Source organism: Talpa europaea, assembly GCF_964194135.1.
Source record: "Talpa europaea genome assembly, chromosome: 3".
Lineage (NCBI taxonomy): Eukaryota > Metazoa > Chordata > Mammalia > Eulipotyphla > Talpidae > Talpa > Talpa europaea.
This window is the reverse complement of record NC_140069.1, coordinates 138,060,701-138,082,211: the sequence shown is the minus strand read 5'-3', so window position 1 is coordinate 138,082,211 and position 21,511 is coordinate 138,060,701. Positions and strand designations below refer to the sequence as shown.

Genomic DNA, 21,511 nt, shown 5'->3' with positions numbered 1-21,511 from the left:
TTTTTTTTTTTAAGTTAAAAAAAAAAAAGAAAAGTTTCTTGCAAAAAGATTGCAAGCCATTTCTTTGACAGGCCCCTCAATAAGAGCAAAGTGTGCATACTGCAGTCAGTATGATTTGTGCAGATTAAGGACAGGACATTGTTCAAATTTCCAAAGAACATGACCTGAGCTTGGATAATAAAGTCAGCTATCCTGCGTTCTTAAAAATAAAACACCAAGACGCCTTCCCAGTTGGTTTATCTATAGGGTGTCTGCTATTTTTGCTAAAGCGTTCATGTTTCCAAGCGCCACAGCAGCTGGACGGCATTGCTCCCTCTAACCCCTGCTGCGGGGCCTGGGCCGCAACCACAGCCCACGGAACCCGGGGACTCTAGGACCGCGCGGAAGGCGCGTCCCTCCGGAGCCCCCCCGGGCGAGCCTACGCGGCGGCGGCCTCCGCGCGAACCGACCAATCAGAAGTGGCCTTTGCGCCGCCGCGCGCCCACTGCGCCCGCCCCCCCAGCGGGCCGCGCCGGCTATTTAAAGTCACCCGCGGAGCCGGGCAGGGCGGTCAAGCTGGGTCAGCGGAGCTCGCAGGTCATGGCCAAGCACGTCGCGCTCTACACCGGCGCCAAGATGCCCATCCTGGGGCTGGGCACCTGGAAGGTAGGCCCTGGGGATGGGGCTTCGGGCCCCGCGCGGCCTGGGGGCGGACAGGGACGTCCGGTGACCGGCGCGGCCTCGGGCCGTGGGCGCCCGGCCTCGGGGGAGCCCCCCTCGGCCGGCCCCGCGGGACCGGGCGCTCACCTGCGGGGCGGGCCGGGCGCTCACCTGCGGGGCGGGCCGGGCGCTCACCTGCGGGGCGCTCACCTGCGGGGCGGGCCGGGCCGGGGCGGCCTTGGGGTCTCACGTGCAGGGTGGGGGACCCTCGCCGGAGGCCGCCCCCGCAAACCCTGGGCGGGTGGCGCCCCAGGCCGCCCTTGAAACGGGGTTTTCCCCGCCGGAAAACCCAGAAAGGGGCCCGAGGGGAAGGGGTGCTGCGGGGCCGGGGCGGGAGGAGGTGCGGGCGTTGGGCGCGGGCGTTACTCACCCCAGGCACCTGTTGCGCCCGCACCTTTGTCTTTCTGCTCAACGGTTTATCCGCCTTGGATTCTGCGCTTACAGGAACGAGCATCTTAAGATAAACAGGAGGCGGCAAATAATTAAGTGAGGTGGCTCGAGTTTGCCCAGGAGTTGCTCGCAGTCCCCAGTCCCCAGGAGAGGCGCTGAACCCCTGAACCCGGGCACCCCGGCGGCCTCCTGGGGTGGTGTCCTGTGGGGGGCAGAGCTCCGCAGGGAGTCTGGGCCCTGATGTTACCAGCCTTGCAAAACTGTTAGCCTTGCTCCAGCTGTCTCTGGAAACTGCCACACCTCGGAAATCTCTTCCCAGCGCCCCGAAGAAATGGCTAGGAATAAAAAGGACAGTGTCTACTTGGAGTGAATTTCCTTTCTTTGTTATCTTGGATACAAAAGTTTTATGGGTAGATTTAATACTCCCCCCGTATGTGTGCATGTGTTCCTTCACACACCGGGCTAAAGACGGTGTGACTATGTCCTCAGATGCAGTTCTCAGGTCTCTGATGGTCTCCAAGGTACTGTGCCTTTGAAGGTCTCACCCTCTGTCTTTGGAAAGAGGCTCTGTCTCAGGCCCCATGTGGCTAAAAGGATTTCCTCCTGGCACACTTGACATCTCCATTGGGCTAAAAGTAAGCCTAGCCGCATTGTTTGCTAGTAAGCCATTGAGACAGAGACTGGTTCTGATGCTCGCCCAGTTCTGTGACTGATAGTATTTTTGACCAAGCTGAAAAATTGATCCTTGTGAGTGGTCATTGCAGCTTACCCGCAGACCACAAACCTGGGAATGGGAATGAATGTCTCTCAGCCTCTTTCCCATGATCTCCACACCTGCCAGGAGCCTTTGAGACATCTTTCCCTGCTTGCCCCCGGCCCTGTACAATTTTAGTATTACAGATTGTACATCTGCTTGTGTCTGTGACTCTTTGAAAAGACACAAACCATTGTATAAGTTAAGATTTCTTTTTTCCTAACAAACCAATTTTTACCTCTTTGGGGGTGATATCAGCACCTTTAAGAATGTGTGAGTAGGGCCTCCCCTGTGGCGCAGCTGTTGAGCGCTGGGTTGCAAAGCTACCCGAAGCCTCTGCAGCGCTGGTTCGATCCCCAACTGCTCGGGTCCCACATGGCGCGCAGACCTCTCCTGCTGCGCCCGCTGCTCCCCTCAGCAGTGTACTTCAGTCCTTCTGCCTGCTCTGCTCCCCGCTCTGGCTCTGGTGAATTCTCTCACCCTCCTGTGCTTCTGACTGTACCCAGTGCTTGTATAAATAAATAAATCAATCTTAAAAAAACAAAAAAGAATGTGTGAGTAGAGGAAAATGTGTAATACATAAAGAAAATGTGCTGTGCCTTTCCCAAAGCTTGTAATAGTCTGAGATCCTGGAATGGGGAGAAGAGAGAGGAACTGGCTTGTGGGCTGAGTCAGTAACTTCAATTTTCTGTTCTGCTTCATCTCCCTGCAGGCCTCAATCTTGTGCTTTTGACAATGAAAGACATTTCAAAAAGTCCTGGTTCATCCCCCATTTGCAGGTGGAGACTTTAAGGTCTTAGAATGCAGATTGATTCAAATCCAGGGAGAAGGAAGCTAATCTGGGTTGTACTACTTTGTTTGTTTTGCCAAATCTGATTTTGAGCTTTCATGTAAAGTCATGGCCAAATTGACTCTCTTCCTGTGATAAGGCAGCAGAAAAGGTTATCCTCATTGGTCAGCTCTTTAGCATTTGAAATCACAGTTTACATTATTATGCTGTAAAATGAATTTGGACATAATGAGCATGAACCCTGTGAGACTGGCCAAACAGCATCAAAGACCGACAAGCACACTTTCTGTTGACTGTGGGTAGTTCACATTCTCGGGCAGATTTTAAGGCTTGTTTCTTCAAAACTGCCAGTTCCTGGTCTCCCAGCTGTGCATACGGGGAGACCTGTGAGTGTCAGAAACCCCAAAGTGAGCAGATACAGCTTGCTCAAATTTACGCAAAGTGCATTGGGACCATCTTGTCAATTGATTAAATTAGAAACAGGGGTTAAACCTTTTTAGTCACCAAAATACTAGTGTTCAGTATCAGAATGCCTCCTTTTTTTGGTTATCGAGGTGCTAAACTGGCAACCAGAATGTTACCAGTGAGTAAGAGTTAGGGCAATTCAGGGACCTCCCTGGTGGTGGCCTAGGGGATAAATCTCAGCACTATCACTGCTAAGCCAGAGTTCAGTCCTGGCCAGGGAGCTACCCACATGGCATGACAGACCTCTCCCGTCTGGTCCACTGCTCCCATCAGCAGTGTATTTCGGTAGATCCACTTGTTCTGCTCCCCACTCTGTCTCTGTTGAATACTTTCGCCACCTCCCCTCTCGCCCCCACATCTCTGGCCTACACCTCAGTTCTTCTTTGCATAAATAAATAAAATAAATCTGTTTAAAAAAAGAAAGAAGAGTTAGGATAATTCAAGGCTGGCTTAAGGAATCTGCACAATATTTCTGCGTGCTTACCTGGTGTGCAAAGGGATCTGTGATCTGTAGGCCTGTTTCTGTAAAATTTTGCTTATTTTTTTTACACTACATAAATAAATCATAAAGCCAGTATTCCAGCACAGGCAATCTTGATCCAGATCGTACATTCTTTATTGTATTTAAGCACACATTGTTCCTTTAGCTGTTGCTGAGTCTGCTTTTGTGTTGCGGCTGCTGAATTGAACCCTAAAATGTTTTCTCTCTGGCTGCTTCAGAAGTTTGCCAACGCTTCTTCCAGAAGTTTCTTAATAAATTCATCAAAACCGGAATACATTTTGAGAATTCAGGTCACAAGGACCTGTTAAACTTGCGTATAGTTGAAATGATTTATACTTACAGTAAAAAACGGTAGAGTGTTTTGATCCCACTAGTGTTTAAACAAAACCACTTTAGATTAGTTTCTCTTCAATGCAGGTTGAATTTCTCTGAAGAAGTTAAATGATGCTTTTTGGTGGCAGCCTGATGATTCTTTCAAAGCTTCAGAGGTGGATGGTCTGGTTTTGTTTTGTTTAAATTAGATCTGAGTTCACTCACATCAAAAATTATGGCTCCCTATTTCTTGTTCTATAGCTATCATTGGCACACTGGTCTTCTGTTTTGCTCTGAGGTAATTGAGGTAATATTGGCTTACAACACTGTATGTGATTCAGGGGAATAGGTCACACCTCCTCAGATGTCTGTGACCACTTCACACCCACTACCACAGCACCTGTATCCCTTCATCTTGCATCACTGGGCCCTCGCCCCACTTTGTTCCTGCCTCCACTATCGCCTCAGTTTTGCAGTCATATTTCTAGACTTCGATTTAGTTTTCTCAGTTCCTTTGTGTTGTTTTCTCTGTATTGTACATGAGTGAAATCATCTGGTATTTGTCTTATTTAACTTAGCATCATCCCCTCCAGCTCCCTCTGTGACCCAGCAATTCTGCTCCTAAGTATCTACCCAAAGAATGCAGAAATACTCATTCTAAGAGATATGGGCACTCCTGTGTTTAGTGCAGCACCCTTGACAACAGCCAAGTTATGGAAACAACCTGTGTGCCCAGTGAGAGAGGAGTGGCTCAAGATGTTCTCATACTTCTTACCCATGATGGTTTTCTTCCCAAAGTGAAGCTCGCTGTGTTCTTCCACCCCCCTCATAGCAAAAGCAATGCCCGTTAACTAGCAAAACTTTATTTTAAATCAGAAAGAACACAGACACACACACACACACACCCTTTCTCAGACATCCCTATGGTTAATACTACAAAGGACTCAATCTGAGCTACTTTGATTTTAGCACTTGTACAGTTTAGAACCTTCTTTCTGGTTTGGGCTGTGATTCTTCTTTTTGACTTGTGGAAGTCGTAGGTGGAGGGATGTTATTATCTTGCAGTCACAGGCAAGAGCTGCAAGCAAAAAGGGAAGAGGATTCGATTTTACAAGGAACGTGGAGAGGGGTTGCTGGTCAGCGTGGGTATGCTGGCCTCAGGGTGCCGTGAACTCGGAAACAGGCAAGCCCACCTTGTGGAGGTGATGGGGCCACAGAGGCCAGGGCTTTGGAGCTGGAAGGTCTGAAAGGCAAGTGCCCAAGTCACAGGTCAGATTAATGGCTGAATCACCTGAAAACGTAATTTAACCCATAGGATGTGTACATCTCAGTCATTTCTAATTTGAGTGTTTCCTATACTGGCTTTCTGCAGGTTTGTTTAGACGTGTAGAAACATATGTTCTTGATTTACCTCCTTTTCAAAGTCTCATTCTGGACCACTCCCGTTGTTTGCGTTTTTAACATAGACGTGAGTGGGGAGATGGTGTGACCATGTGTTAGCACCCCCAAGTTGATGAGTGGTTTACAACCCTGTCTTAAATAGCCGCCTGATTATAGATAACGGCAGTTAATTCATTCTTTCTGGGCAGGTTTCTGATAACTAATATTGAGTGTAATTTGTGGATTCCAGTCCCTTCCCAGCCCAGCAGCCCTTTCCAGGCCCAGGGACTTGTCCTCTCATGGCCTCGTGGATGTCACGGGCGAGGACAGCCCTCTCAGGCAGCAGGGCACCTCTGTCCAGGTGCCAGTCTACATGCCTCTTACAACTTCATGACCATGGGCCACTCAGTAGCCTCTCTGTGCCTCGGTTTCCTCATCTGTAGAGATGACAGCGTCCGCCAGGCCTGCGGTGAAGGCTGGATGCTGTAATACAGGTGGAACTGATCAGGACTGCTCCTGAAAAACGGGAGCTCTTGTTATTTTCCAGTGAGCCTTTGCGTGCTCACCACTGGCCAGGGGCCATCATGGCCTGGTCTTCCCTGAGCAGGCCTTCTGGTAACCAGCAGGCCAACCTCGGCCAGCCCTGGCTCGTCCACCCTGGGTCCTGCAGAGCACCTGGCCCCACACCTCTCCCCCACCCCATGGGTGCAGGTGGCTCCATAAAGAGGAGGCCAGCATGTCACCTCATTATAGGAGTCTTGCTGTATAGCGCCTTGAGTGCTTCAGACATAGCATGTGAAATGCCCACTGTCCTTGCTTCTCTTTCTTTTCCTTCTAAAAGGAGTGGATTTCCTAGCACCTGGGTCTCTAGCCAGTCAGCCCATTGTCCAGAGGAGGGATCGGGGGCAGCAGCTTCTAGTCTCTGCTGCCTGTGGCTTCTCTCTGAAAGCATCACATGGACTTTAATTCAGTTTCGGGCCTGTTGTCCAGCAGCCCTGACCATTGCAAGGAAACAAGTCCAGCAGAAAAATAAGCATGTTGGAGGTGGGGATTCACTGACCTACAAAAGGTTGGCTGCTGAGCTGAGGAGCACCAGATTCCAGTGTGCCTCCCTCGCCACCTCTCACTCTCAGCCCACTGTGCTCAGCAGCTCGGGCTGCGGCCATCAGCACAGGCCCCCACAGCGTAACCACACGCAGTGGTTGGACCAACCAAAATCCCTCGTGGAGTCTCGGCTCCTGCACCTGGCACCATGACCCAGGCCCCGGGGAAGGTGCCTCTGCCCCTCTGCCCAGGGCTGGCTTCTTGGCCCCCTTCCCTGAGCCCTAAGGGCTGGGGGGGGACTGCAGGTGCAGCCCCCTAGGTCCTGCAGGGAAAGAGATGGCCAGTGAGTCTGCAGTGGCTCCCTAGTCTCAGCTGAGGGCCTCTAGCTTCGTGCGCCCTCCGCAGTGGTGGGCCCCTGGGCTGGCTCACAGGCTCGGGTGGCGCACCTGTTCCCACTGGTCCGTGTCCCTCCTGCCACCTGTTCACAGCCCATGTCAAAACAGCAGATGCCTGCAGCTGCTGGGGCCCCGGGGAGTTTCTCTTTTCCCTCCTTTCTGCCCCGGCTCCCTAGAGGAATCTGGCAGCCTCTCATGCTTGTTCACTTTTCGCCTCTCTGGTCTGAGTCGGCGCCGCAGGACATGGAGTGAGTGCACAGCCAGTCCCGAGCCGGGAAGCGCCTCTTCTCTACAGCTGGCCGCTCTGCTGCGGAGCTGGTCAGATGGTTGGGGCACCGGCTGCCCCGCGGGCTCCGCAGCACTGACCAAGAACACGCGCTGATCTCCCTGCGTCCGTGTCCCCGCGCCTCGGGGTCCTTTCTCTCCGCTGATGTCTCTTCTTCAAGCAGATTCTCATGCGGGGAGAAGTGAGGCGCAGCCTGTTGCGTCCGCATCGGCAAGGACCCTGACTTGATGCTACTTTCCCAGAACCCCTTAAAATAGGGCTTGCCGGTATCAGGACCCAGCAGGGAAGGGGGTAGCAAAGCGCAGGCCTTATTGGCCGAACTCGGAAACCAAGTGAGAACTGCAATACCCAGTCGCAGTGGGAATTTTGAAATACACTGAATATCTGTTTCTTGGTTTTTTTCCCAAGATGGATTTACTTATGCATACAAGAGCTGGGGTGTAGGCCAGAGGTGCAGGGGGTGAGAGGGCTCACCAGAGACAGAGTGGGGAGCAGACCGGCGGGCCCACTGAAATACACTGCTGAGGGGAGCAGCAGGTGAGACAGGAGAGGTCTGCCATGCCATGTGGGTAGCTCCCTGGCTGGGGATCGAACTCAGGCCGCAGCGGTGATAGCGCTGAGATTTAACCCCCCTGGCCACCAGGGAGGCCCAACACCCTGAATATTTGGAAATGAGGTGTCCCTTCTTGTCTTGGGAGCCAAGTAGCTTTTGTTGTGGGCTCCCTCTACGGTGCTCTGTGTGTCCAGTGCAGATGCAAAGGGGCGAAAGCCGGCAGTCTCTGCTGCTGTCTAGTGGTTGTCAGATTTTCCTAAAATGACAATGTGGCATTTCCTTGGGGCTCCTCTGTGCCCCCACCAGTTGGCAGAACTGCTTCCGAGACCTCCCTGATGGCCTGAGCTGCTTCCAGGGACAGGAGCCTGGTGAGGAGCGGCCGCTCACTGCCCCTCCTGGGTTGTGTGCAGCCAGTGCATCTCCTTTGGGGCTGGTTTTAACTCCCTGCCTGGCCTGCCTGTCCTCTCAGTCCCCGCCGGGCAAGGTGACGGAGGCGGTGAAGGCGGCCATCGACGTCGGGTACCGCCACATCGACTGCGCCCACGTGTACCAGAACGAGAACGAGGTGGGGCTGGCCATCCAGGAGAAGATCAAGGCCAAGGTGGTGAAGCGTGAGGACCTCTTCATCGTCAGCAAGGTACCGCTCTGCAGGGGGCCCGCCTGGGCTCTGCTCGGGTCTGTCTGGTTCTGAGTCGAAGTGGTACATCCTCCGGGGCCCCTTCATGCGGCTGGAGTTGTCACCGGCAGGTGATTCTCCCCCTGGAGTCACTGACTCAGGGCTGCAGAGGCCTCCAGAGCTCACTTGTCCGCGACTGTCCCCTGGAAGGTCATTCCGTGTCTGGACCCGTTGGTGGGAGTTCTGCGGGTGGGTGCTCCCTGTCCAGGGAGTGACCGTTGAGGACGAACTCAGGACCGCCACTGCCCGCCACTGCCTTTGACCTGGAGGCTGCTGACACCCACAGTACTCTGGGGGGGCCGGGGAGGCTGGCTCCTGGCGGGGAGGTTGCCCTGAGAACTCACGGGTAGGGCTGAGGACCGGCTCGCTGACCTGTCCATTCAGTTTTGTGCCTTCGGAAGGTTTGGCCCTTCTCAACCAGCGGTTCCAGTGTCCCGGTGACATGGGTGGGTTGTGGGGGAGCAACGTTGGGCCTGTCTTGTGCTGCCTGGCCCCGTGCAGCGGTGATGAGCTGTGTTCTCTTGCTGGCGCAGCTGTGGTGCACGTACCATCAGAAGAACTTGGTGAAAGTTGCCTGCCAGCAGACGCTCAATGACCTGAAGCTGGACTACCTGGACCTTTACCTTATTCACTGGCCGACGGGCTTTAAGGTATGGGGCCCGGAGCTCAGGTGTGGCGAGCTCAGCCTTCCTTCCTCAGCATGCGCCGGTGGGGACATGCTCTGCGTGTATCCTTGCTCCTCCAAGGGGCGTCCCTGTCCCTGTCCAGGGACCAGCCACAGCAGCAGCCTCTGTCTCGGGCCCACCAGGCCACCTGGCAACCGCGGTGATGCAGGCTCACGCACTGTGTGAGGATCACAGCCCCTCGTCCCCTGGGGGTTGTGCCATTTAAACCTTGGTGACAGGTTTAAATGGCACGACTCCCAGGGACATTTCTACACGTGACCAGACCATACCACGCAGGCCGTCATCGGCTCTCGGCCTCCCCACTGCCACTGGGCACGGACATGCTGCACACCCACAGCCAGCGCATGTGTGCTTGCACGCCCCATATTCTGCACACACGCCCCTCCTGGTGCAAGCTGCACAAGTGTGTATCAGCAGCCTGACAACTCCACACAGAGAGAAGCCCAGCCTTGCTGGGGCCTATGCCGGCTTCCCAGCCATGGGCTCAGTTTTTTGCTCTGTTAGCCACATCGAAAGTATGTGGGGTTGATCCTATAACTCTGTTTTATTGCGTGGCAGTGTGTTGGGGCCTGACTCTCATCCATGAAGGGGTTTTCATGATGAGCCAGTGAGGCTCAGAGAGGTGATGGTTCCAGGGGTCTGTGCTGCAGCCAGGACATAGGCCCCGAGGCCTGGCCTTGAGTCCTCCTCCCGTGCCCTCCCAGACCTTCGCCAATTGATCCCATGACTGAGAATTTTCTGTCTCCACCTGACAGCCAGCCCCACCCATTGGATAGAAAAAGTGTCTGTTTCAAAGGATGTAGCCCTCATCCCCCAACCCCAGGTCTCTGACGGGCTGGTACTTAGTGTATGTTTGTCTTTTATTGTGATGACAGCCTGGGAAGGAATTTTTCCCATTTGACGGGGAAGGCAATGTGATTCCCTGTGAGAACGACTTTGTGGACACCTGGGAGGTAAGGCGAGTCCCCCGTTGGACCCTCCTCATCATGGTTGGTTCCCTGTTCTCCTGGGTAGTGGCCTGCTCTGCCATTTCCTTTCACTGCATTTTGTTTTTCTGTCCCCGTGTGACTCCTCCTATCTCATGAAAGCCCACCTGGCTTGTGTCTGGGCCTCGCTTGGCTTCTCAAAGGTCCCATTTGCTTGTGCTGAACAGTAAGGGCAGGGCCAGTGCAAAGATGCTTCTGATCCTTGTCCTTGGGGGCCAGGTCAGCAGCAAGCAGACCTTCCTTTGACCCTCAGGCCATGGAGAAGCTGGTGGATGAGGGGCTGGTGAAAGCCATCGGGATCTCCAACTTCAACCACCTCCAGATGGAGAAGATCTTAAACAAACCTGGACTGAAATACAAGCCCGCGGTGAACCAGGTGAACACTGGCAGGGCAGCTGGCATGAGTGGGAGGCTGTTCTGTGGCTCTGGCTCTGGCAGTTCCTTCTTGTCCACATCACCCCAGGAGCAGGCAGGAGACAGGTCGGTGGGCACTGATTTATGACTCAGGCGGTGTGTCGAGCAGCAAAACTTGCCAGAGAGAAAGCCTTTGATTTCCACTGCAAAGATTCAGGTCTCAGGTTAGCAGCGCAGACCCTAAGAGCTTCAGACCCATCACAGTTGATAAATAGCCCAAGCCAGAACAGTCCCTCGGGGCCCAAGGCCATGCAGTATCCAGTAACAAGATTATTGTCGTCAATGTCAAGGACACTGGCTGGGAAATGTAGACAGTTGAGACAGCTCCGCTGGGAGATAGGACATTGGCTACAAGCTGATTTTCTGCCTGGGGAGGGAAGAGACATAGTTTGGGAGGACCTCCGGTGTGTCCTATCACCTGCTTGCACTTGCAGATTGAGTGCCACCCCTACCTGACTCAGGAGAAGCTAATCCAGTACTGCCAGTCCAAAGACATCGTGGTGACGGCTTACAGTCCCCTGGGCTCTCCCGACAGACCCTGGTGAGTTTCTCTGGAGTTTTCCCTGCCGCTGGTAAAGATTAGAAATGGCTAAAAGGAAGACTTTGGCATCGAGGGAAAGGCTCTGGAGCGAATTGGCAGTCTGCCCTGGGGGAGAAGATCGTGTTGGGTTTCCCGATCTGTGTGTCTAATAGCAAGATGCCTACTCCTTTTCCAAAGACTGAGCGTTGAATCTGAGTGAGACTTGCGGGCCCCCCTCTGAGGTCCATAGGAGTTTGTGGTAGACTCAGTAATGCTGGCCGTGGAGGAGATGTTGGTTGCTCACTTGGCCATCTTTCTGTCTCCAGGGCCAAGCCTGAGGACCCTTCGCTACTGGAGGACCCCAGGATTAAAGCAATCGCAGCCAAGCACAAAAAAACCACAGCTCAGGTACAGCCGTTTCCAGGTGCTCATGACACAGGTTCTATCCCCAGAACTTCTGTTTTCATGGTAGCCCCTTAACCAGGAGGGTGAGGTGACTGAGCCCAGAGGTGCCCTCCAGGCAAGCACACTGGGAGCCCTGGGGTGTCGCAGTAGAAAGGGCACAGCTGGGAAGTTAGGAGACCGCTGTGTGCTCTCAGGGGTACTGGTCCCGCCACCATCACTTGCTCCCTGGGGTCAGCATTTGCCCTGAGCCTGGTCCTGTTGCATTGCTCGCCACCTGCTGCATGGGAGTGTGCGCTCTCTCCCAGCTGGTGGTCAGACCTGGACACAGAAGTGACACCCGTGCTTGGTGGCCGAGAGCAGGTCTCTGGGCCCGATCTTGAGTCCCAGCCCCCCGTGTTGCTCCTCGTGGCCCTGTTGTCTCTGAGTCTCACTTTACTCACAAGTGACGTTCTGGGATTTCCCTCTGTGGGTGATGGGTGGACCAGGTTCAGTGAGATGCTCCTGTCGCTTCTTGGTGTACATACTCACACCCCGGCATTCTGTTGACAGGTTCTGATCCGGTTCCCCATGCAGAGGAATTTGGTCGTGATCCCCAAGTCTGTGACACCCGAGCGCATTGCTGAGAACTTTCAGGTAAAGGCCCCGGCTGGTCAGGGCATGGGGACGGCAGTCAGAAGTATCACTTGCAGGTGCCGGAGGGAAGGGCTTGTGCCGTGTAGTGCACAGCCCAAACACACGTGTTCTCTGCCGAGGGAGACAGCAAACTGAATTGAACTCACTCTTACCACCCGTCCCCACTCGACGCACACAGCTGTTTGCATACTTTGATTTTCTGTGTTTGATTGTGGATTGTGGGTTGGATGCCCGATGACCACAATCAGTGACTGTCACAGTAAAGACGGTCACAAGGAAGTCTGGGTGACCGAGTGCATGTGTTGACACTGAGTGCTGACACCATACTGTCATCCATTCAGTGTGCCACAGCGTTATGTCTTTAACGCCTGTGCACACCTCACCTAAATGTGACACAGACAGGAAGTAGCATGGGCTGTTGAAACTTGGTGCCAGTCAACACGACTCGAAAGAGGTTGCCCCAAACCTTCTAAACACACTAGCTGCAGAGTGCACTAAAATGGGGCATGCCTGTTGTGTTTGCAGAGCTTACGGGATTTTGCTTTTCAGGTCTTTGACTTTGAGCTGAGCAACGAGGAGATGAGCACCTTGCTCAGCTTCAACCGGAACTGGAGGGTCTGTGCCCTGGTGAGGTGAGTGGGTCCCCGGGACGTGGTCCCGGAAGGTGACCAGATGCTGTAGAACAGATCGCCCGAGGCCGTCCCATCCACGGCTTGTTATCACAGCGGCTCTTACTTTTGCACATCACCTCGCTCTCTGGTCCAAGTGGAGCAGCAAACCTTTAAAGTTGTGTTAGCCGAACTGACTGCCACAGGGCAAGTCCCAGAGATCTGCTTGGGGTTCTGTGGGTCCCCACCCGCCCCCACCAGGCTCACCGTAGGCCTCCCCTGAAGCCATCGCATTTAGTGGCTCGTCTGAAACCAAAGACGGAGCTCCTTCCCCACCTTGCTGGAGGGGTTTGCGTGTAGCTCTGTCTTTCATAATGACCCCCAGAAAGGGCTTCAGTAAGCAGTGGCGCTGGGGCCAGGACCCAGAGAGGCCACACGACGGAGACAGCCCCTCGGCCCCCCCGACTGCAGTCACCTGCGGCCCCTCCAGCTGGTCGCTTGCTTTCCCTCTGCTCTGTAGTTTGGGATCTGAGAGTGGGTGTGTCCGCCACACCAGTGCCAGTGGATGAGAGCCTGTAGAATGGGGGGCTCTGAGGCCCCCTGAGGTGCAGACCCCCACCCAGGAGCCTCAAAACTGGCTTTTTGCCGCCCCGAGGCCTCGCTCTCTTTCTCTCCGTAATTTATGGCCACTGTCTCTTCCTGCAGAGGCTAATATCTTCTTCTTTGCCCCTGGCAGCTGCAAATCCCACAAGAATTATCCCTTCACCATTGAGTTTTGAAGCCGTGGTGCCTGCTCCTCCCCGCGTGACCTGCTGCTGGTTTCCCACCTCGTTCTCCTATGTGCAGCACAGCGGGTCCTTACGTGTCCTCGGCGGAGCGTGCACAGCCCGCAGGCCCGCGGCAGCCGGGGGCTTGTCCAAAGAGCAGCCTCAGTGGAGAGGAGTCTCCCAGTTTCTCCACCCTTCCTTTCATCCAGCCGGGGAGAGCGCAGCCTGATACCCCTTTCTGACTGCACAAGGTCAAAACAGTGCCACTAATAAGTAGGTCTCGACAGCTTGAAATTGTGATCCTTTCAGGTGAGCTGCTCGCCTCAAATAAAAAAGTGCTTTTGTGAGTTTGGTGTTTGTGTTTGGGTTGATTGGGACGACCCCCCACTTTCTGTCCCACTCACACTTTGCCCTCTTGATACCCACAAAGCCGGCCACTCACCCATGCACAGCAGTGAGGATGTGACGTCTGACACCTGTTTATTAGAGGTCCCTCACCCCAGCATTTGACCCATTTAGCTGTAGGGTGGTGGGTCATGCTGGTTCCATGTCGGAGTCTGGGGAAGAAGCTGACAGGCAGTGACATCTGGACCCTCCTGGGACACCCAGGGCACAGTGGGGCACCCAGGGCGCGCCGGCCCCCCAGCAACGGTGACTGATCTGCCATGCAGCCAGGGCTGAGCCTTGCAGCTCTGGGCTGAGCTGGACACAAAGCCAAGTGTCACTTCACAAACGTGTTAGATGTCACCCCTGGGGACGTCAGCCATGTCGTTACTCCCTACTTGCAAGGAGCTGCTGCCACGAAGCACGTGTGCCCCCCCCCCCCCAGCTCAGACAGGGGCTCAAACAGTCGGACCGTGTTGCTCAAAGCTGGGGAGGCTTAAAGTCTAAAATCTGGGTGCCGCGGGCTCCACTCCCTGAGGGCCCCTGTACTGACTTGCAGGCAGCAGCCACCTCACAGTTGTCACATGACTAGGATGAATGCTTGAAATGGTTTCAAAAGCAAGGGTCTTTTTCTTAACCCCTTTTTTACTTTTACAAGTTGCCATTGCCTGCTTTTATTAATAACATCTCCTGACCCAGAATTACACTGGCCAGCGGCCAGGAACAGCTCCTGGCACAGAGCAGCTCTCGTAGTTATGGTTGCATGAACGTGTGAGTTAAGAGCCTTTGTTAGGGTGATTAGTCAAACCTAGTGTGAAATCCATGTATCTCAGACCCAGCACTCAGTTCTCAGTAATGGCCCAAACTACATAAGAAGGTTCTACCTACACAGAGTTCTCATTACTTCTCTGCTCTCCCCAATCCAAGAGCCCAGAGCATCCTCTAACCTTTCAGCCTACCTGCTCCCATTCTGTAAAATGTCTCCCTCCCAGAGGTCATGAGGATTAAATGAGATGATCAATGTAAACCCCTATCCCCGGCCTTGGACATGACACTTAATCTGTGCTAGCATTAGTGTTGGGATTGATAATCATTATAAATAAGTGTCAGTGGCAGAAGCAAATCCATCTGTCCCCTCACAGTTTGCAGATGGGGAGCAGAGTGACGCCTAGAGAGGGGCTCTTTCCTTTGCAAGAGCAGCACTTTCTCTGTGGCCTGGACTCTGTGCAACCTCACGCACAGGAAAGGCAGCTCCTGATAACGTTATCAGTGAGCAGGCCACTGCAGACTTTTGTTTCCAACCTCAAGAACTATGGCAGAAAGAATGAATCCTAGAAAGAAAAGGCTCTTCAAATGTACGTAGGAAGTATTTTTTCCATACTGACACATGGAATCATAGGGCTAGGCCGTTAGCTAGTCCCATGTTTTCCTAATCCAGTATTTTTGATCTGGGAAGCAGACCCCTTCAAATGGAATCCTACCTGACAAGGGCAGAACTGCTTGGGTTTAAGTGGAAGTATCTGGGAACCAAGTCCATCAGCATCGCACCCCACCCCATGGCCCTGGAACATAACCTCAAAGCTTTGAGATCCAGCCCTCTGGTTTGCATTTGTTAGTGTTTAGTTACTGCAAACATTTCTCCCACCCAGTTGCTGGAGTTTGGGAATTCTGGAGAGGCTTACTGGGTAGTTTGGGTGGGGCGATGTCACGAGGGGCCAGTGAACATGACAGCTGGGACTGCCTCATGCCAAGACTTGGCTAGAGCTGGAGGATTTGCATCCAAAATGGTGCACACAATCGCTGGCAAATCAGTACTGGTTATTGGCAGTTCCTTACCACATGTACCTTTCCATCAAAGTGCTGGAGTGTTCTCAGCATGGCGGCTGCCTCTCCTTGAGTCAGTGACTCAAGAGAACACAAAGTGGAATCGTCAGTGTCTTTCACTAACTGACCTCAGCTTCACATACCATCACCTCCACAAAAGGTCCACTCTATTCACTGGGGCTGCCTCACAGCTGGCCACCATGCAAACCTGCATGCTGTTTAGAAAGCATTTCAGAAGGAACATGCAATGATATTTCAAAAGAATCCACTTTCAGATTTGGGTGCCCAGTCAAACAACCCTTTGGTTTTAAAATAGGAACAATGGGCCTCCCTGGTGGTGCAAAGGGTTAAGACGCAACCTACGAAGCTATCCTCAGCCACTGCAGCATAAGTTTGATCCCCGGCTAGGGAGATACCCACGTGGTGCAACAGACCTCTCCCATCTCCCCTGTTGCTCCCCTCAGCAGTGTATTTCAATCAATCTGCCTGTTCTGTTCCCCACTCTGTCTCTGATGAATCCTCTCACCCCCCCCACACCTCTGGCTTGTACCCCAGTTCTTGTATGCATAAATAAATAAATCTTAAAAAAATATAATAGGAACAAAAAACTAAGAATCAGAGAGGTGAACTAACAGAGCAACTGAGTGGCAGAATTAGACTTATAATTCTGTTTTCTAGTCTATTGCATTACATTATAATATCAGTATAGGGATAATAAAAATCACACACAGGTACACACCTACATTGCCCGGTGATCTAGGTTAGCATTAACAGTGATATTTCATACTGATATGACTTGATGTCAATAGCATTTCGCCACTATGCTAGTTAATAAAGGAGATGATGAAGTTCAAAGTTACCTTATGATTTTATAAGTTGGTGACCTCAGAAGAACATTTCCTTGATCTGGTGATGGCATCTATCCAGGCACCTCATAGCCCTATCATGGGTACAATGTACAAACATTGTACAAACTACACACAATGTACAAACTGCAGCCATGCTCTTCCATGTGGATGAATCTCAAAAAGAGAAAACTGAGAAGGAAGAAGTTAATTCAGAAAAACACAAAACAGCAATAAAGTGATTTCGTGAGATGAAAGATATATTAACTAAATTTATTACGGCAAACATTTCCCCATATATGTAAGCATCAATTCATCACATTCTATACCTTAAACTTGCACAATATTATATGTCCACTATATCTCAATAAAGGGGGGCAAGAGAAAATACAGGGGGTTGCAGATTAAAGTTACAGTAGTGGGAGAAATATCGTAGGAGTTGGGGTGAAGTTGAGTATCAGGAAGGGACAAAGGTTTTGAAATTTCTACTTATTTCTTAACATAGGTTCTCAGAAGATGTCTGTTGATTTTATTTCTTGAAATGATAAACCTTTTATACAATCTTTTGTGTATATGGTCTATATTATCATTAAATATAGAAATTTGCAGGGCCTCCCTTGGTGGCACAGCATTTGAGCGCTGGGCTGCAAAGTTGCCTGCAGCCTCTGCAGCGCCCGTTTGATCCCCAGCTGCTGGTGAGGGTCCCACATGGTGCATAGACCTCTCCAGCCGTGCCCGCTGCTCCCCTCAGCAGTGTATTTCGTCAGTCTGCCTGTTCTGTTCCCCACTCTGGCTCTGGTAAATTCTCTCACCCTCCTGTGCTTCTGACTGTACCCAGTGCTTGTATAAATAAATAAATAAATAAATAAATAAATCTTAAAAAAAATAGAAATTTGCAGAACAAACACATGATCTCATTTGATCCTTATAACGATAAGTTTGTGAAACTCCTCATTGTGATTCTCAGTTTACCAGATGAACTTAATTCAAGAAAAGTTTCATGATAGGTCAAATATCCCACTTTCTCATCTTTGGACCTTTCCACCCAACTGTATGGAAATATTTTCTGCTTTTAAATATTTCTGGTTTTTAAATATTTCTGCTGCCATCTTAACAATTCTAGACAGAAAACTTATAGTGCCCAGCTGCATGCTACCGAGTGCAATAAGTCAGGTTTTTTTTTTTTTTAAGATTTATTTATTATGCATACAAGAACTGGGGTACAGGCCAGAGGTGCAGGGGCGGGGGGTGAGAGAATTCAGAGACAGAGCAGGGAACAGAACAGGCAGATCGACCAAAATACACTGCTGAGGGGAGCAGCGAGTGAGTCAGGAGAGGTCTATTATGCCATGTGGGTAGCTCCCTAGCCGGTTGGGGATCGAACTCATGCTGCAGAGGCTGCGGACAGCTTCACAAGCTGCGTCCTAACCCCTGTGCCACCAGGGAGGCCCCAAGTCAGGTTTCTTTTAACAAAATTATCTTTTAGACGCCACTGATGTCAATGGCATTCTCCCATTCTCCTTGGTGGCAGATAAGATCGCTTCTGCTATTGATTCACTCACTAGTGATAAGCAAATGGGCTGGCATTGCCAACCAGGAGTAGCTGCCCAGTCCTGGGGAGCAAGCAAGGTGTCAGGATGAGACAGCGTATTTGGAAAGAGAATTCTCCTTAAGCCCAAAATGGAGTTCTTAATTTTTTAGGGGGTAGAGGGGTGGGGCTGAGAGTGGGGGAGATCCAGACTTAATATCTATTGCAGTTTCCACCTCTTCCCAAAATATCATCCTAATCCAATCTGTCTGGAGTTTCCTAGCCACCACCCGTAAGGTCATCTGCATGGTAAACCCCCTGCCTTCCCCCCAGGAAAGGTGGTTTTACCTGTCCTACCCACTGTCCACCATAAACACCCTCCATCTGTGTTAAGCTCTTGCACCACCTAAATGGGATGCAGTCCAACTCATAAATTCTTTAAAAAAACCAACTGGATCTCTAAATTCATCTTATTTTTTTTTTTAACGGTTGGAACCAGAGCCCAGGTCCACTGGCCCCAGAGAAGGGGAGACTGAGCACAGGGGCAGGGCCCCCCAGCTCAGCACAGTAGGGAGGGCAGAGACTCTGGAGGGACAAGAACTGGGGAGAATGGGCAGAGCAGAGGAGGGCTGCGGGGGTGCCCTGCTCTGAGCCTCCAGGCTGGGGCCAGAGACAAGACAGCAGAAAATGGCTGAACTTTCCTTCTAACTGTTAGGGGGAAAGGCTGTCCTAAAGCTAATTCCATACAGGCTTTGTGGACTCCACCCCCACCCCAGGCCAAAGCCAAAGACACTGGGAACTCCACATCCCATCACCACCCAAGGGAAGGTGGCTGGGACCTGAGGGTGGGGTTAAGCAGCCAGGTTGGTATAAAGCCAGACACGTGGGCTTTGGAGGGGGAATCCCCCCATTTTGGCTCTCCGCCAGCTCGCAGCATCCGGCCAGCTCGGAGAGTGCTTTTTGGGTTTCCAGGTTGTCGGATCGAGTAGGACGCACTAAAGACTTTATTTCCCTATTTTCTCCCTGAGTTGTCCATTTTCCTTATTTCCTTTTCCCTTGTAAATAAACCTTTTATGAACCTTTTGTGTGTGCTGTAGTGGAGTATTCATAAGTCCCTTGTAAGCGCGCGGGTGAGGACCCACAGCCAGGCAACCCGTTCAATATTGGGCCTACCCTATAACATAACCACCATGACTCAGCAGGTCAGGAGCAGACTGTGGCTCTGGCAGGGCACAGGAGGGGTCATCTGAGTCCATCAGGATCAGCAGCCAGTTGGTTGAACTGCCAGCACCAGGACCTGTCCTTAGACGTTACCTGTTACCTGCCTGGTGCTCACTTTTGGAAACGTTGAGTTACCAGTTTGTGGCCTAAGCTGGACTAGGGACTAGACTGGCAGGTCACCAGGGGAAGCCAAGGGGTTCAGGCTGTTTCTGAGTCAGCCTGAGTTTCTACCCCAAGGTGGAGGGTCAAGAGGGACTGGCATACGTCGCCTCTCTCCCTCCCCGGCTCTCCCCCGCCACCCCCTCACCTCAACTAGAGCAAATTTGGTTTTATTGGCTGTTTTGTTGGAATTGTGTGTATAGATAGATTCCTTTGCACAATGAGTTCAGAACCTTAAAACATTTTTCTAGAAAAATTCAAAGCATTCAATGGAAAACCAAGTTGGATCTATTTGGGGTTCCCTGCTCATTTCCCAAATTTTAGTGCATTTCAGTAAGTATTCCTGGAGACCTAGTAACACGCTCAGGTTTGTGGCACTGTGAAGAGCCACAGAAAAGGGAATACTCCACCCCCCCAAATAAAGATCTACAAACAACTCCCAGTAACTCATAAATTCTTTCATAAGCAGAGGAGGAGGCAAATTGCACAAAGATCCAAAAAGGAAGGAAAGGCGTGCAATGATTGTGATTTTAGTGATGGGCACCAGAGGTAGAGAAGATGCATGAAGTTGCCAGAATGCGGACAGGTTAAATGAGATGATCTCTGTAAGAAGCTTAGTGTTTGCTTCGGCAGCACATATACTAAAATTGTAAGAAGCTTAGTACACTGTCTGATATATTGTTGTAAACCCTCTAGCCGTAGTTCTGGCGACAGTTGTGGAAGAAGGGAGCATTTCCCCTTAGAAACAGCTTTATAAGCACTTCAACTTGCCTATTTCATGTACAAGATTCCTACCACCCTATTTAATTGCATCTCACTTTGTGGATCTCATGGAGAAAGCTTGCAAAGGGCGATAGCTTCTCAGCACCAACAACTTGCTAACTTTCTGCCACTGTGATAGAGATGATTTCTTTCTATGTGTACTAGCTCTAGTTCCAAAACTTTCCAGATTATTCTGTACAGGGTAACATAAGGAAATGAATTCATTGTGGTGGGGGGTGGGGGGGAAGCACAGAAAAGGATATTCTAGGTTGAGTGTTCCTAATATGGCACCTGGGGAAAATCTGCTGGCTCCTGGCACACCCCACCTGGGGGACAAGTGCTATTCTTATCAACAAGAAAGCAGATGAAAAGTTAAATAACCAGAAGAGGTGATAGAGGGAGTATGGGAGTGTAAATTGAGGAAGCTCCACTGCATACAGTAGGATTCTTCCCAGGACCCAGCCCAGCCCCACAGAATGACCAGGCATTTGTGACAATGCCTCAGTGGTCCTCACGGGATTGACCCTGGGACAGGGATAGACACCTTTTTGGGCACTGTGGCCCAAGCAAGGAGATAAAAGGAGGCCAGTAACCTTTGTTTTTTCCAGGGAGCAGAAGGGAATCCCCAACAACACACACACATCCTTTTCTGGCCTCCTAAACTTATGGTATGGTGTTTGCTGCCCCCTTTGGGCCATATTTGAATCAACATGAATGTTTCAGAAAAGGTGTCTTGGGAGGGAAAGCCCTTGCTTACTATTGGGAGGTGGACCTCCATAGTAACCACGGCCACAACTGTCGCCAGAACTATGGCTAGAGGGTTTACAACAATATATCAGACAGTGTACTAAGCTTCTTACATAGATCATCTCATTTAACCTTCTGTCCGCTTTCTGGCAACTTCATGCATCTTCTCCACCTCTGGTGCCCATCACTAAAATCACAATCATTGCACGACTTTCCTTCCTTTTTGGATCTTTGTATAATTTGCCTCCTCCTCTGCTTGCTGCTAACATTCACCCTAGTGGGGGGCACGAGAGGCCTGGATAGAATTCAAGAGATCTGTGAAATGGACAGAGGAAAACCATATTCATTGTAAATACAAAAAAAAAAAAAGCGAGAAATTGTACCTGCGACTTTGTCACAGGAACAGAAATAACAGCTCTATGTTATCGACATTACAGATATTTCAAAATATCATCGCTGTTCATCACTGCTTAAAATTACAGTGGTTATTAAACCTGTCACTACACCTGCTATTTAATCATTAGCCAAAAAAGTGCGTATATTAATATATCACAAATTCACTTTTCAATATTTTGATGACATTCTTTGGAAATGAGGAAATTTCTTTCCAATCCTGTGCATTTTATTTTATACGTTAAAAAATTATTCTTAGAAGGGATGGCAAAGATTTTGTAGCCTGCCAAGTCGATCTTGGCACAAGCTGATAAGAATCACTGCCCTCATTTTTCTGCCAGACTTTTGGTCTCTCGACCCAATTCATATAGGGACACACTGAT

At 51.1% G+C, this 21,511-nt stretch overlaps 1 protein-coding gene across 1 annotated transcript; it reads left to right on the top strand.

Annotated features, from left to right (window-relative positions):
* Positions 1-569: 569 nt before the first annotated feature.
* AKR1B1 (aldo-keto reductase family 1 member B) lies at positions 570-13,612 on the top strand. The gene is made up of 10 exons (XM_084230269.1): positions 570-645; positions 8,040-8,207; positions 8,780-8,896; positions 9,808-9,885; positions 10,172-10,294; positions 10,767-10,873; positions 11,179-11,260; positions 11,807-11,890; positions 12,440-12,522; positions 13,235-13,612. The coding sequence occupies exons 1-10, from the start codon at positions 580-582 to the stop codon at positions 13,275-13,277; spliced, it is 951 nt and encodes a 316-aa protein (XP_084086395.1). The 5' UTR covers positions 570-579; the 3' UTR covers positions 13,278-13,612.
* Positions 13,613-21,511: the final 7,899 nt, after the last annotated feature.

Excerpts from the sequence above, each read along its gene's own strand:
- AKR1B1 (XM_084230269.1), top strand. The coding sequence starts at position 580 with ATGGCCAAGCACGTCGCGCTCTACACCGGCGCCAAGATGCCCATCCTG. Across the intron at positions 8,208-8,779 it reads ACCTCTTCATCGTCAGCAAG|CTGTGGTGCACGTACCATCA; the intron begins GTACCGCTCTGC and ends TTGCTGGCGCAG. Across the intron at positions 11,261-11,806 it reads ACAAAAAAACCACAGCTCAG|GTTCTGATCCGGTTCCCCAT; the intron begins GTACAGCCGTTT and ends TTCTGTTGACAG.